The 16,058-nt window shown below is 34.8% G+C and overlaps 1 protein-coding gene across 2 annotated transcripts in view; it reads right to left on the reverse strand.

Annotated features, from left to right (window-relative positions):
• Positions 1-411: 411 nt before the first annotated feature.
• LOC126706111 (uncharacterized) overlaps positions 412-16,058 on the reverse strand; it is a 68,141-nt gene continuing 52,494 nt past the window's right edge. Inside the window, exons 1-7 of one of the 2 annotated variants that reach the window (XM_050405384.1) lie at positions 5,912-7,511; positions 5,679-5,797; positions 2,860-4,161; positions 1,846-2,314; positions 1,622-1,760; positions 995-1,088; positions 412-882 (exon numbers count right to left, since the gene is read on the reverse strand). In XM_050405384.1, coding sequence (XP_050261341.1) covers positions 765-882; positions 995-1,088; positions 1,622-1,760; positions 1,846-2,314; positions 2,860-4,161; positions 5,679-5,797; positions 5,912-6,979 — 3,309 coding nt within the window. In that variant the 5' untranslated portion in view covers positions 6,980-7,511 and the 3' untranslated portion in view covers positions 412-764. Of the gene's footprint in view, positions 883-994; positions 1,089-1,621; positions 1,761-1,845; positions 2,315-2,859; positions 4,162-5,678; positions 5,798-5,911; positions 7,512-16,058 lie in introns of those variants that run through there. The other variant, XM_050405385.1, reaches the window with a different exon arrangement.

Genomic DNA, 16,058 nt, shown 5'->3' on the forward strand with positions numbered 1-16,058 from the left:
TTTCAATCTGTAGAACCTTTTTCTCTGTCTTGGCTATTGTTACCTTTCATTGTTAAGAAGTACAAACAATCATGCCTTTGGACTCCTTGCTTCTTGAAGTAGAGAAATCACAATGACTTCGTATGAAAGCCAAAAGAAAGTGGCTTTGGCAATGATTCATTAATCATTATTCTGCAGGAATATTCAACCATTTTGACTTTAGATATCCTGAATGGTTCTTGCTTCATTTTTACTACTTTTCTTATTTGAGTTGATTACTTATCACAGAAGCATAACTTGCTTGGAGAGAGAGAGAGAGCATGAATGGATATAGTGCTATTTCCTAAGAAAAAACATAGAAATAACTGCAACACTGTTGAGTGTTGGATGTGAAGTGTATTTGCAATATTCGATAAAAGAAGAAAACAGATATTTCTCCACTGCAGAACAAGCATTCATTTGTTAATCCAACCTTGTAGGGAGAACAATACAGAGGATATTTTGAAAAGAAACCCCAAAAAGAAAAAGGAAAAAGAAAAAAAAAAAACTAGAACTGTATATACAGAGATGGAATTTCAGAACATGTTAGTCGTCATTTCTCTTCAAAAAAAACACATATACAGAGTATATGTTGAAAAAGAGAAACTTTGTGTGATGTTGAATGAGTTTCTTGTACAATATTTACATGGCAAATAAATTAAATGCTTCAACTTCAACTCGCTTCTTCAAGTTAAGATCTATTAATAAAGGTGGTCCTGTGGAGCATGAATTCATTCACAAATAATCTATGAATCCACATAAGCTCGCACGACATCCACTATTGGAGCTCGACATATTGGACACTTTCCACTACCCCATTGCAATTCATGAGCACATTTGAGACAAGTGCACATGTGTCCACATCTGAAAGATATGAAAAATGACATATCAGAATATGAGTACTGAAAACATTGACAATATCAAAATGAAAAAATATGTATTCTTCAAAGGGAACCTTTGCTTCAAAAGGAAGTACCTGTATAAAAGTGAGTCGATTTGCTTTTCATAGCAAATACAACAATTGCCTTTCTTTGGTACCCCATCATAGGACTTCTTCCCCTCCCCCTGAGCTGTAAGAATGATTTCATATGCTATTGTTTATGAGGACCTTAATGAATTAGGGACAGAAAATACGAGAGAGAGGCAGAGAGAGATGCAAAAAATTTATGCAGTTAATCATTGTTTAGCTTCTGGTTGCATGCATTACAAAAGTAATTTCACTTTTTTTCAAAAAGAAAACAGAACAAAGATGATAAAGAAAGAGCAAAATAGTATAGTTGGGTCTGATTAGTGCTTTAAATAACACTCTCTTGGAATATAACATGACACTCATTTCCAAAGGCATGTGTTTAGCTTGAGATTAGTATGAGTTTAGAACATGTGATTGTTTTCCTAACCATGTGATTATGTCCAGCATATTTGGTAGTAGTTTAAAACCATGTCTTCATGCTTGTCTTTGGCATTGACATCCTTATTAGAGGTGTATCTCTTGTTATGACCCTGCTGTTACTAGGGTAACAAGGAAGGCACCAAAATCTCCTCCATGGTTGATTTAAACATGTGATATGGATTTCACTTTTACTTTAGAGGGAAGAACACAAACCTGAATGAGACTCCTGCTTAGAGGATTGTTGCAACATCATCTGCATGTCCATGCAGCTCTTGATTGATTTTCTTAGCTCAGACATCTCATGATAGAGTTGCTCCATTTGGCCTCTCATATCATATATGAGTTCCATTTCCTGCAAGACCAGCAGCATTATTTCATTGGCAGAAACGCAAGGAATTTATATTGAGATAACCAATAGGGTATAAAGTAAAACTCACAATTGAATTAGGATTTGTGGCGGAAGAGTTTTGCTGACTATCCTGATAGTAAGGTTGAGACGGTAAATGTTGGCGTGGAGATGTGGATGTAACTTGATCAGAATCATCACCAACTTGATTATCCTGATAACTCCATGACCCTAATGGATATGGTGAAGCTATTTGCGTTGATGATGAGGATTCATCAAAGTAATCGCCAGCTTCATGACACTGACCACTGATTAGGCTCTCCTCTCCTTCCTCTGCCACATCTCTGTCTTCCTCCTCCTCTTCTTCTACTACTTCTTCTTCTTGACTGCCTGATGGATCCGTAAAACTATGTAAGAAAGACATGAATTGGTCCATTCCCTCCTGGCTGCCATTCTCATCTTCTCTTTCTTCTAGATGCACCTGTCTATCTAAGTGAGATACCATCAATCTGTCTATTCTCTCTCTGAAATCACTAGTGAGAAAACTTGATACTGTTCTTCTGCATACATAAAATTGAAAAAATCAAATGATTGAAATGTGGAATTATTTTTGTAAAATTTAACATACACAGCATAGTTCATGCTTCACTAGTCGTTGTCAATAGTACCTAACCTCACATTTGCATTGGGGACAAGCTCACTCATCCCCCAACCACCCTAAAAAATATAGCATCCACTGATGGAATTTTGATGTTGTTTTTGTATCCACCCTTGGTGAATGATAGACTAAGTTTTTTAGATGCAGTACTAATTAAAATCCCTAATATAGCAAAACAAGCATTGAACAAATGTTCTTTTATTTATTTTTGTTATGTAATTGTTCAATAGATCCAATGAAGCAGGCCTTATATATTAAATACAAAAGGGCAGCATCATTCCATTTGGTCTCTTCAAATTTTATATTAAATGGTTTCCCATGATATCAGAAATTGATTGTATTTCAGTTATTCATGATTTTGTAGTTTGTTCAAGCTTAAATGCCAGGAGTAGGAAAGAAAAGAAGATAACGGGAGGAAATGGATTGTGGGAACAAAACCACATATACCTTTCAAGGAGTTGACATATCTCCCCATTGTCTGAGTTATTAAGCACCTCCTCATACCGTTCTTGTCTGCAATGTTCCCAATAACTCCGTGGGCGAGCAATGTCATTAATCCAGTCGTAACTGGTTTCTGCATAATCATGGTCAATGACCTCCACTTCTTCTGCTATCTCATTCTCAGCCCAAAACCTAAAGGATGCAGTTCTATCTGCAAATTCTTCTGAGTCAAGATTTCTAAACTCTGAGCTTGTTCCTTGCAATGTCACATCTGAACTTCTGGCTTCTTCATGAACATCTTCCTTTATGTGTGTCATTGAGTTCTCTAATTGGTGTGTACTATGCTGCTCAGTTATATTAACTTCCTGATTATGAAAGTGGTTACTTGGCTGATTGAAGGTGGAAGAACTGTTCAAACAAACTTCATTGTTTACTATCTTCTGACGAGGGCTTCTTGGATAAGCCGAATCATTCTGGGCAGTTGTGACCTGCTCAACACCTGTGCTAAGTCTCTCCCTACAAGAACTGTCCAAATGAACTTCATTGCGTACTGTCTCCCGAGGAGGACTTCTTGGCTGATTGAAGGCGGAAGAACTGTTCAAATAAACTTCATTGTTTACTATCTTCTGACGAGGGCTTCTTGGATAAGCCAAATCATTCTGGGCTGTTGTGACCTGCTCAACACCTGTGCTAAGTCTCTCCCTACAAGAACTGTCCAAATGAACTTCATTGCGTACTGTCTCCCGAGGAGGACTTCTTGGCTGATTGAAGGTGGAAGAACTGTTCAAATAAACTTCATTGTTTACTATCTTCTGACGAGGGCTTCTTGGATAAGCCAAATCATTCTGGGCTGTTGTGACCTGCTCAACACCTGTGCTAAGTCTCTCCCTACAAGAACTGTCCAAATGAACTTCATTGCGTACTGTCTCCCGAGGAGGACTTCTTGGCTGATTGAAGGTGGAAGAACTGTTCAAATAAACTTCATTGTTTACTATCTTCTGACGAGGGCTTCTTGGATAAGCCAAATCATTCTGGGCTGTTGTGACCTGCTCAACACCTGTGCTAAGTCTCTCCCTACAAGAACTGTCCAAATGAACTTCATTGCGTACTGTCTCCCGAGGAGGACTTCTTGGATAAGTTGAATCATTCTGGGCTGTTGTGACCTGCTCATCACTTGTGCTAGGTCTTTCCCTGCAAGAACTGTCCAAATGAGCTGCATTCTTTACCATCTCCAGACGTGGGCTTCTTGGATAAGTGGCATCATTCTGGGCTGTTGTGACCTGCTCTACACCTGTGCTAAATCTCTCTCTGCATTTAATTGAGATTCCATTTCCAAAACCAAACGAATTAAATGTTGTGGATTTAACATGGCAGAAAATTTCTGAGATTCAAATAACATACAAATTGCCAAATTATTTTCAGTATTTAAGGTTCAAGTTCACATTAAATGTTGCAGGGATAGCTTGGGACAAATAGAATGATAATGATGACAACTTATTCTTCAAATTCTTAAACAGAAAAATAGAAGTATTCCATTATCATAATTTGAAATCTAACCAATTTCATCAATTCTAGATTTCTTCTCCCTGATCATAAAAATATCAACTCTAAATTTACTACTATATTAAACAATTTCCATATCAAAATTATTTTTGTTTGAATTATATGCATAGGCACTATACATGGCCTAAACTGCAACATTTTAATTCCATTACTTCTATATTGTTTTGCCTTGCAAAGCTCACGGCATTACATGTGACATGAAGATATAAATATCATCATCAGCAGCCATTTACGCTTGTAAAATCTGACCTAGGGACTGGATAAAATCTACGACTCATTAACTAAAAATGCAGAATGTTTATACACAAATGTTTCAAAGTGGTGGTATGAGCACTAGTTGTTTGGCTAATATGAGCACCAAATGATGAGTGTTACTTTACAAATCAACTAGTTAAGTATTATGTAATTACAACTAATTGGGGTTAGAGAAGATGTAACTAAGCTTCATTCTGGTTGTTAACCTTGCCCAACCATCCTTTTATCGGTCTGCAAGAGGCTATTTTACAAAAAAAATTGGGTACTAAGTATGATGCAGGCAGAATTAATCTATAGCCAAACAAATTCTAAATGTGGCACATTTTTTGGTTTCCAAAATGTTAAATTCAGAAAAATTCTTGAAATTTTCCCCTTTCCTTCTTTGGGATTTTTTGGTTTGGAAATCCCCTGTACAGAACAACAAGATGAATGCCAAGTTGAAATATAATTAGCAACTTGAAGTTTTTGGGATATTGCTTGAGTCCAGATCACAACAGAAACCTAACAATCATATATGCTCTTTTAAAGTTCTTGTTCCCTTTCTACTCTTCTACTTTTTTTTTCTTTCTTAAAGTGAAAACTTCATTAAACTTGCCTATCATTGGTTTCACCCAACTGATTGCTTTTAATGAGCATTTTATCTTATGCATAGCTTTAAAACATTCAAACGGATTATACCAAACAAAATTAAAGAAGGGAGAAACAGAACAAATGCATGTGGAACTAGATTAACATGTTCCGACTAATTGATTTAAATGACCCTCCCCCATTTGTACAACATTGAAACCAAACAACATGACACATTCCTATTGTGTTCCACATACCAAAGAAAACCACGTTGTAAACCTTCCAACAAAACAAGTATTAGTGTATTATTATTCTTCTTTTAGAATTGGGACTAATGACTAAATCTATAATCATAAATGTTCTCAAAACAGTTCCATCACATGCACAGTTCTAAATTCTGAATGAATTTAATGCAACATGTCAATAAAAATATATTATACCTTAGATGCATGATGGTAGATCCTTGTGGTAATTTGTTCACTTCAGATACTGTTGGTTGCGGGTGTGGTTGATCTTGAATTGCAATGCCCCGTTGAAGTAATCTAAGTCGAATCAATGACTACAAACAAGCATAATACAAAGTAAATTTGTGTTTCCTAATGGTAAGAAATAAATTTATTACTATATTGTATAAACCAAAAAGGAGTTCCAGCAAATGAATTAAGTACTTAACCTGAATGCGGCCTCTTTGTGTGAATCTAGAAACTGCTCGTCGCTCAGCCAATGTGTCTATCTCCCTTTGCCTGTCACGTTCCAATTGCATAAGCAAATCCGTGAATGCTTGACGCCCTCTGATCCGGGGTGAAAAAACCTGAGGCAAAACTTTATAATCAAATGGATCCCAATAAGAACATTCCCGCTCTCTAAATGGCGATCCAAGCATGCTATACTGCTCGTGATCATTGTCATCGCCACAAGATGAGGACCTGGGGCTCTGCATTTGTGTTGCAGCTGTTAACCTCTTAATGATATCCACTATTCTAACCTTCTCACTCTCTCCTTCTGAACTACAGCCTTGTGACGAAGAAGGCGGATTATTTGGAGATGTTCTACCTGACTCCCAATCAGGAAAGGGGTCATCATTAGGCTGAGCATCATATTTTTCTTCAACAACAGATTCCCCTGCTTCAGCTGATGATTCTTGAACAGGGAAACCATTTTCAACACTGCTGTTTTCAGAATTAGACCTTGATTTCATACTGTTGGAATTGGTAAGCCTCTTCTCCCATATCTGGACAAGGGAAGAAGCCCCGAGGTTTGGAATTTCGACAGAACCAACCGGTGGATCCGGGGAGACTTCCTCCCTCCTAAAACTTGATTCCCCTGATGACATGATTGGAAAATTTGATAATTCCGAGAGCTCTGCCTCCTGCCTCTGTTTGTCAAATGTTGATACAATCTCTTGTTCTGTTCGGGCAGTCCATCTTTCAATACTTTGCATCAGCTTCGGGCTCATTATTGAGGACTTTTTCCCATCATTGGGACTATGATTACTGCTCCTCTCTCCATTGCCAATCCAAGATTCAACAATATTATCATTTTGAGCCCCCGGGTTCTCATCTGATACAGAGCCCGAAGATATTCCAATGCAAGAATGGAGGCGACCCGTCACCAAGTGCTTGAGGTTTTTCGGAAAGTTAGCTCGATTACCGTTTTCTCTGTACCGATCATGCCTGCCATTGTCCCTTAGAACGCAACCAAAAGGCGCAGAGGAAGCGTATTCAACTTCAGAGGATGCCATTTTTTTTCCTTCTGAAATTGAATTCAGAGTCTGGATTCTTAATCAATCATTTTCAATTGACATGAATCCAAAACTAGACGAACCCATTTCATGAAAAATGGTTGGAAAACGCAAAAACCAACCTCACAATCTTTGTCACCTCACAGAAGAGATGGAGGGACAGAGGGAGGGGCTCATCTTAGACGAAAACAGAGGAGCTGTTTAAAGCATATATATTGTTAACCACAAGCTTGATACTCGTTTACAATTTGGCTATATTTAGAAACGCGTTAAAAAAAATTAAAAAAAAAAAAAAAACCCACTAAGAGAAAGAGAAAGAGGTTGCAATTGGTTTGGTCCAAAAGAGGATTTTAGTCTTTTTTTGGTGAAAGAACAAGAGGGTTATAGCTAAAATTAGAGTATGGATAAGTGCTAGTTTCACAGGGAGAGAGAGAGAGAAGCCAAAAAAGTGGGAGACTGTGAGGAAGTTTCATACATATTATATGTATTGCAGAGGACGAAAACAGAGTTGAGTAGGTGTCTTTAATAAAACAGTGAAAGAGTTTGGTGAAAGAGAGAGACGTTGGTTTTGTGCCGTTGGGATTGTGGGGTCATTGATGCAATATCTCAAATATGGTTAGCGGAAAAGCAATATGCAATTCATTCTATCTAAAAGGTTAAAACAGAGCAACAAAAATAGAAAAAAAAAGAAAGAAAGAGAAACAGAGCTCTCTCTCTCTTTCTCTCTCTCTCTCTCTACGTGCTATATATGTTGTACTTGTACCCTTCTTTATTGTTTGACTTTATTAGGTTAAAGACTAGTGATTAATATGTTGCCATTTTTCACATATCTGGCCTTGATTCTAGTTCATATTCTAAAATAAATACCAATTTTTTACTATTAATATAATATTATCTGTTTAGCACAACTTGTATGCCTAAGATGGCTCATGATAGTATATTAATAGGTCTAGTAAAAATCTCATCTTTCATACTGAGTGTTTCATTTATGCTCTATCAATGGAGATTATCCTTCCTTTTATTATAAAGTGACCAAATTTTAAAATGAAAAAAAAAAAAAATTATAATGCATATTAGAGATAATTTACAAGTATAATAAAATCTAAAAGCATTTCCACAATAGTCAACACTCATATTTTGAGTTGTTCTTCTAGAACCATATCATTCGCTTTGCAACAACTTTTACCACAATTTGTTGAAGTCGTTAACTGTGAGTGCTCGACAATTATTTTCAAATGTTTTATCAATTGAGATTATCCTTCTTTTTCTTATAAAGTAACCAAATTTAAAGATGAAAAAAAATAAAATTAATTTTATGTCATATTAGAGATAATTTACAAGTATAACAAAATTTTACAGCATTTCCGCAATAGTCAACATCCATATTTTCAATTGCTCTTTTAGAACCATGTCATTTGCAACAACTTTTACCGCAATTTGCTGAAGTCGTCAACTGAAAGTACTGGAAAAATCATTTTCAAGTGCTCTATCAATTGAGATTATCTTTCTTTTTCCTGTAAAGTAACCAAAATTTAAAATGAAAAATAAAAACTAATCATATAGTGTATAAGAGATAATTTACGAGTATAATAAAATCTTACAGCATTTCCACAACAGTTAACCTTTTGAGCAATTCTTTTAGAGCCATATCATTCGCCACAACTTTTATCAAAATTTACTAAACTCATCAATTGTGAATGCTGGATAATCAATTTCTCTTGCTCTATCAATCGATAATATCCTTCATTTTCTAATAAAGTAACCAAAATTAAAAAATAAATAAATCATTGGCATATTAGAGAAAGTGTATGGGTTTTTTAGAATATTTTCACAACACCCATGTTTTGAGCCATTCTTCTATGACCACACAATTTGCCACAACTTTCTGAATGTTTCAATTGTGAGTAGTAAATAATTACTTTCAAATGAATCTATTGCTTTTTTCTCTCCAACTCAAAAGTTGATCACATTAGAGTTGCAACACAAAAGTTATACCCCTTAAACATTCTCTAGTTTGAGTTGTGGTGGGTCAAGGTATAATTTTATTTTATTTTATAATGGATTTATACCTCAACTTGCTATAAAAATATGTAAAATATTATGAGATTTTGTTATGGCTGTAATTATAATCTTTCTTTTTCTTTTCTTTTTAGATAAAATTCAACATATTACAATTTATGGAATATAAAATAAAATTTTGAAGAGTGGGATAGATGATTTTATTTGGTTTCAACTTTCTTTCATTCCTATCCATTGGTTTTAGTTTTTATTTTTGTTTGTTTCGATAGAAAAAACTTGTATAAAGATAATTTTTCGTATTTTCTAGTGTTTGGTAGCATTAAAAAAATGAGTTAAAGGAAAACTATATTTAGTTAACATAAAAAGTATTGCTGATTTTTAAAGATTGTTCTCCACTAAATTTTTTTGGAAAACAACTCTACTTCACTGTAAGCTAAATAAGGAAAGTTAGGAAATTGTTTTTCAACTCATTTAGGGTTATTACCAAACATAGGAAAATGAGATAGTTTTATAGAAAATACTTTCTGGAAAATGACTTATTTTTAGAAAACATTATTGTCAAAACAAACAGAGCGCAATTTTTTTTTTTTAACTCATTCTTTAGGTTAGGTTTATCATATGATGGTCTCAACTCAATTAGTACATAGAAGAGTCACTTCTGTTTGTTTTAGCGATAATGTTTTTTAGAAAAATGAGTCATTTTTCAAAAAGTATTTTCTATAAAAGTATCTAATTTTCCTATATTTGGTAGAAACCTTAAATGAGTTAAAAAATAACCTTCTAACTTTCCTTATTTAGCTTGCTATGAGATGGAGTTCTTTTCCAAAAAAGAAATTAGTGGAAAACAATCTCTAAAAATAAACCATAAAATAGTTTTCCTCTGACTCATCTTTTCTAAGGCTACCAAGCATTGGAAACCATGTAAAACTATCTTTACACATCGAAACAAACAGAGCATGGTCTATTTAGAAAGAAAAGGTTTAAAAAAATGCCATTTAGTTAAAACTATCGTTGTAAGCAAAAGAACCAATGTAATGAATACAAATTCTATTAAAGACATATTTTGTGTAACTGGCTAATCCTTTGACAAAACGCATTTTACTTGTATTTGGGTAGATCTAGGATGTGTTTAATACTTCAAGAAATATGTTGTTTAAATCTAGAATCAAAGTCATGAAGATTAGACCAAGAAACAAGTGAAGAAAAGTTGTTCACTAAAGCTGGACAGATAGCTCAACAGCTGCTCGACAGATAGCTATCTATCGAGGTTTAATGAGGCTCGACAGATACTATCTATCGAGGTATCTATCGAGGTTACGGGAATTCAAATTTTCAAATATGATTTTTGGCCCATGCTTATGTATTTGTGTAGGGTTTCTTTTCTCACAACCCTAGACATATATAAAGCTTATTTTAGAGGCTGTCACATAAGAGAATACAAGGAGAACATATGCAAAAGGTGACCAACGCCTTATTCTCTCTGAAAGAAGCTACTGTGTCTTTGCGTTTTAGGATTTTGTAACCAAGTGCTTCTTGATCTTCATTGTTGATGAAGTGAAGAACTTTGCAGCCAACAATCTTCTTTAAGTTGGTGTGTTAGTCACGTACTAGGAGCCATGCATCATTGGTTAGTCATGTACTGAGATCCGTGCAAAAAGTGTGGCGTTCATATATTGAAAAGTTCAGAGGTTCTGAAACGGTAGAAGGTTTCTACTGTAAGTTCATCTACAAGGATTGTAGAGTCTAGAGACAAAGGTTTTGTACTAGATCTGAAACTTCTCTTTATTATAGTGGATTGCTTTTCGGGAAGGTTTCCCCCCTAGGTTTTTTTACTGTGAAATTAGTTTGTTTCATTGGTTTTCCTAGGTCATCATATCTTGTCTTATGTATCTTTCCGCTGCATGATTTTGACATGATATTGATGTTTGTTTTAACAAATTTTATTCATAATAAATCTAAATAACAATTTGGGTTTAAAACTTGTTAATTCTATCAATCAGGGTCTAAATTTCCCAACAAGTGGTATCAGAGCAGGTACACTCTGATTGGATTAATTTCCTGAGTTTGATCCTTGACCTTTGTTATCATGGATCGTGGACAATCTCTTTTGATTCCTCCTTTATTTGATAGCACTAATTATACGTATTAGAAAGTTCGTATGAAAGTCTTTTTGTAGGCTCTAGGTGAACAAGTATGGCAAGCTGTTGAAGTTGGCTGGATTAAGCCAAAGGAAGCGTCGGTGGATTGGGATGAAGAAACAATCAAAGCGGCAAATTTCAACAATAGGGCCTTGAATGCTTTGTTTTATGGGGTGACCAATAAGGAATTCAAGAAAATATCATCCACAGAAGTTGCCAAGGAAGCATGGATCATTCTTGAGACCACCTATGAAGGTACCAAGGCAGTAAAGACTGTGAAACTTCAAAGACTCACTAGTAGTTTTGAAGAAATAAGGATAGAGGAGGATGAGACCTTTGATGAGTTCTATGCTAAACTCATGGATATTGTGAATTCTGCCTTCAACCTTGGAGAATCTATAGCAGAATCCAAAATTGTTAGGAAAATCCTTAGGTCCTTACCTGAAAGATTCCATGCCATGATCACTGCCATTGAAGAAGTAAAGGAGATTGATCAAATTCCTTTGACTGGGGTTGTAGAGAACCTTCAAACCTATGAGATGGGATTAAGTTTAATGGGAAAATGTGGAAAGAGTAGAAACTTGGCTCTTAAGGGTATAAAGGAAGAGATTAAGGACTCTGAAGATGATGATGAGGATGAGGATCTAACCTTCATAACTAATGAGATTATCAAGCTTCTTCAATTTAAGAAAAATGATAAGAGCAAACCTTATAGGAAATCTAAATCTTATAGGAAGGGCAAGAATGAGAAACCCCTTATCTAGTGCCATGAGTGCAAAGGTTTTGGTCATATGAGGATAGAGTGCCCAAACTATCTTATGAAGGAAAAGACCAAGAATTGAAAAGATAAAGGGTTGGTTGCTACTTAGAGTGATACCGAGAATGGCTCTTCCGATGAGTTTGTGGATGAATGAGGTCATTTTATGGCTTTTACTGCCACAACCGATAAGGTGATTATGGAGAGTACTAGTGACAGTGAGGATTCTTTTGATGATGAAGTACCCCAGAAGTTGACCCTTCAGGAAGTCTATGATAAGCTATGCACTGAATTTATAAAATCTAAAAAGACTTCTCATCTTTGTAGAAAAGAGCTTAATGAGGTAAAAACTGAAAAAGTTGATCTGTTAGTTAAACTAGATGAGACTATAAGGTTAGTTGAGACTCTTGTTGTGGAGAACACCTCATTAGAAGAGAAGGTCAAGAATCTTGATGTTGAGCTTAGTCAAGCTAAATCTCAAATAGAGAGGATGTCTAGTGCAAAACTTGATGAGGTATTGAGTGCTCAATAGTTTAGTTTTGATAAGACTGGCTTAGGATATGCTATTACCTCTAGCCCCTCCTCTTTCACTACTTCTGGATCAAAGACTGTCTTTGTGCCCCAATCTGAGAAAGGTGATAAAGGTATGAAATCTAAAACTGATTTGGCTAATTCTAAATCCTTCGTTAGACCTCATGTTTGTCACCATTGTGATGTTTCTGGACACATTCGTCCTAATTGTTTTAAGTTGTATCCTCAAAAACAAGTGTCCAAACGGTCAAAGGTTTCCTCTCAAGGACCAACACCTTCGTTTGGAGAGTTATTAAAAGCCTTGAGCTTTTTAACTCAATTTCAGGAGAATTTTAATTCTTCTATGTCCTTTAGTAGGCATACTAGGATACATGCCTTTTCATCTTCACGGCCAAAGACTCGTGTTGTGTGGGTGAGCAAGGAGCCTAAAACTTAATTGTCTTTTTATCTGTCCTATACTTTAATTCTTTCTATCTAAAGTAGGACTCTCTTTGCTTGATTTCTTATCTGCTTTTGGAATCATGCTTTCATGCATTTGCACCTTTTTATCATGCCTCCATGCATATGCATTTTTCTTTTATGCTTTCATGTTGTTTGTCTGTTTTTGTTTGATTGGTTAGTTTTTTTTTTTTTTTTTTTTTAAATAAAAAGGAAAAATTAGAAAAATAGATAAACAGTGTGTTTGTGTACATTGGTACTTGTGTACCTTGGATGGCCATTGAAACAAAATTTTCTAAATTTTGTATCTCTTATAACTTAGATGAGCATCTCTATGCACAACTAAGCAAGTGAGCTTTGTGGCTCGTGTTTGTGATGAGTAAGATTAAGTCATCTCTTGTACTTAACACTTGTATTACTCTTTTTGACAGAAAAGACTAGAAAATCCTAAGAGAAAGGCATAAATAACCATCTCACCACTGTTACTCGCCAATCATGAATGACATTTGTGTACTTCAGCATAGCAAAATTGGAATGTCAAATGCTTAACATAATTGGGTATTTCTTTTCTATCTCTTATATGCCTATGCATGATTTGGTTAAAAAGAAAAATATGCAAAGAAAATAAAAAGCAAAAAGATCAAAATGTTTTATATATGATTGCAAGCGTGTATACTAGGAGATGTGGAAGTTATAAGATGTACCTCGAAGGTGATAGTCTCCATCAAACAGTTATGATTGTGTTTGAGTTAAAGTGATTTTCTCATATCTCAAATCGTCATAACATGTATACACTTATGCAATCTTGCAATATTTTTCACACACAACATGCAATATTCTTTACTACTCTTGATACATGTGCAGGTACAATGTGATTTAGCCATCACAAGGTTTACATGTGTTAACGTATGCTCACTAAACTGTCTTGACTTATTTTTTAAATATAAAATTGGTTAGACTTGTTTATTGTGTGTGTGTTTTTGGGATCCATGTGCTTAAAATTGTTGTTGAGAGATGATTTTGAGAGTCTAAAATGATGTTTGGATCATTGGTTGTGTTGCAAGCTTGATTGCATTCATATCTGTGTTTTTTCCTTCTTGAAAAACTGTTTTTAAGCAATCTCGACATCTCCTTGACACCTCTCGAAACCTGGCTTATCTGTTGAGCTCTTCAGTTGCTTTTTATCGCAATTTCGACACTTCTCGATAGCTAGGTGGATCAATCGAGAAAGTTCCTGTCCCTTCGATAGCTTCTCGATAGCTGTTCGATCCATCGAAGTCTGCTCGATAGCTTCTCGACACCTCTAGATTGATCGAGATCCTCTTGCATGCATTTTTTTTCACATGTTTTGCATCTTTCTTTTATCTTGTCATCCATAGCATCTTTGTTCATTACATTCATGCTTTTATATGGATTCTTTGTACCCTTTGATCATCATTGATCATCTTTATGTTTCTCGGATGAAGCTTTCTAGCTTCTTGTACCCTTTGTCAATCATGACAAAAAAGGGGAGAAATTGTGGAGACTTTGTGGTTTCTTTTTTAAAGATTCTACATGTTAGGGGGAGAAATACATGCCTCTGTAAGAAGGAGATGTGTTTCATCTTGTTAGGGGGAGTGCTTACCTCCTTCTTCATGTACACCAGTTTTGTGACCATGTTTACATACATTGTGCTTATCTTTGATATATTTATGATGATGTATGTCTTCTTCACCTACCTTTATATGTGTTGTTTCTTTTCTATCTTTATACACATGGTTCTTATTACTTGTATGCAATCTTATATTTTTGTTTTACACAAAGATGTCTTGATAAATTTTGTTTAAAGTGTTTCAGAAATACAGGTTGTCAAAATCTACTTGCCATAAACTCTCTTCTTGCAAAAATTTTCAAGAATTTGTGTTAAGATAAATTTTATTGTATTCAACAAGTGATTTATGACTTCTTTCATATTTTATTTGTTTGTTGTGGTTTTGTCACAGATTGCCAAAGGAAGAGATTGTTAAGGACATATTTTGTGTAATTGGCTAATATTTTGACAAAACGTACTTTATTTGTATTTGGGTAGATTTAGGATGTGTTTAATACTTTAAGAAACATGTTGTTCAAGTCTAATATTAAAGCCATGAAGATTGGACCAAAAAACAAGTGAAGAAAAGTTGTTCACTAAAGCTAGACAGATAGCTCGACACCTGCAGACAGATAGCTTGACAGCTGCTCGACAGATAGCTATCTATTGAGGTTTAATGAGGCTCGACAGATACTATCTATTGAGGTATTTATCGAGGTTACAAGAATTCAGATTTTCAAATCTGATTTTCGACCCATACTTATGTATTTGTGTAGGGTTTCTTTTCTTACAATCCCAAACATATATAAGACTTATTTTAGAGGCCGTCATATAAGAGAATACAAGGAGAACATATGCAAAAGGTGACCGATGCCTTATTCTCTCTGAAAGAAGTTACTATGCCTTTGCGCCTTAGGGTTTTGTAACCAAGTGCTTCTTGATCTTCATTGTTGATGAAGTGAAGAACTTTGTAGTCAACAATCTTCTTCAAGTTGGTGTGTTAGTCATGTACTAGGAGCCATGCATCATTGATTAGTCACGTATTGGGATATGTGCAAAAAGGGTGGCGTTCATATATTAAAGAGTTTAGAGGTTCTAAAGTGGTAGAAGGTTTCTGCTATAAGTTCATTTACGGGGATTATAGAGTCTAAGGACAAAAGTTTTGTACTAGATCTGAAATTTCTCTTTATTATAGTGGATTGCTTTTTGGGAAGGTTTCCCCCTAGGTTTTTTTTACTGTAAAACTAGTTTGTTTCATTGGTTTTCCTAAGTCATTATATCTTGTCTTATTTATTTTTGCATGATTTTGACGTGATATTGATGTTTGTTTTATAAAGTTTTATTCATAATAAATCTAAATAACAACTTGGGTTTAAAACTTGTTAATTCTATCAACCGGCGAGGTCTAAATTTCCCAACAAATTCCATGTCCTACTTTTTGCATTCCACTTATATGTTTTACCAATTACAATTTATTATGTATTATTTATTGATTTTTTTTTTATAAAATAACAAAAATTTAAAATGAAAAAAAAATTAAGAACAAGACATATGATAATCAGTAGAACATAAAGTAGAATACAAAAAGTGAACAGATGATTTAAAAAAAAAAAAAAGTAGTTATAA

The sequence above is a fragment of the Quercus robur genome, chromosome 11 (genome assembly GCF_932294415.1).
Source record: "Quercus robur chromosome 11, dhQueRobu3.1, whole genome shotgun sequence".
Taxonomy (NCBI): domain Eukaryota; kingdom Viridiplantae; phylum Streptophyta; class Magnoliopsida; order Fagales; family Fagaceae; genus Quercus; species Quercus robur.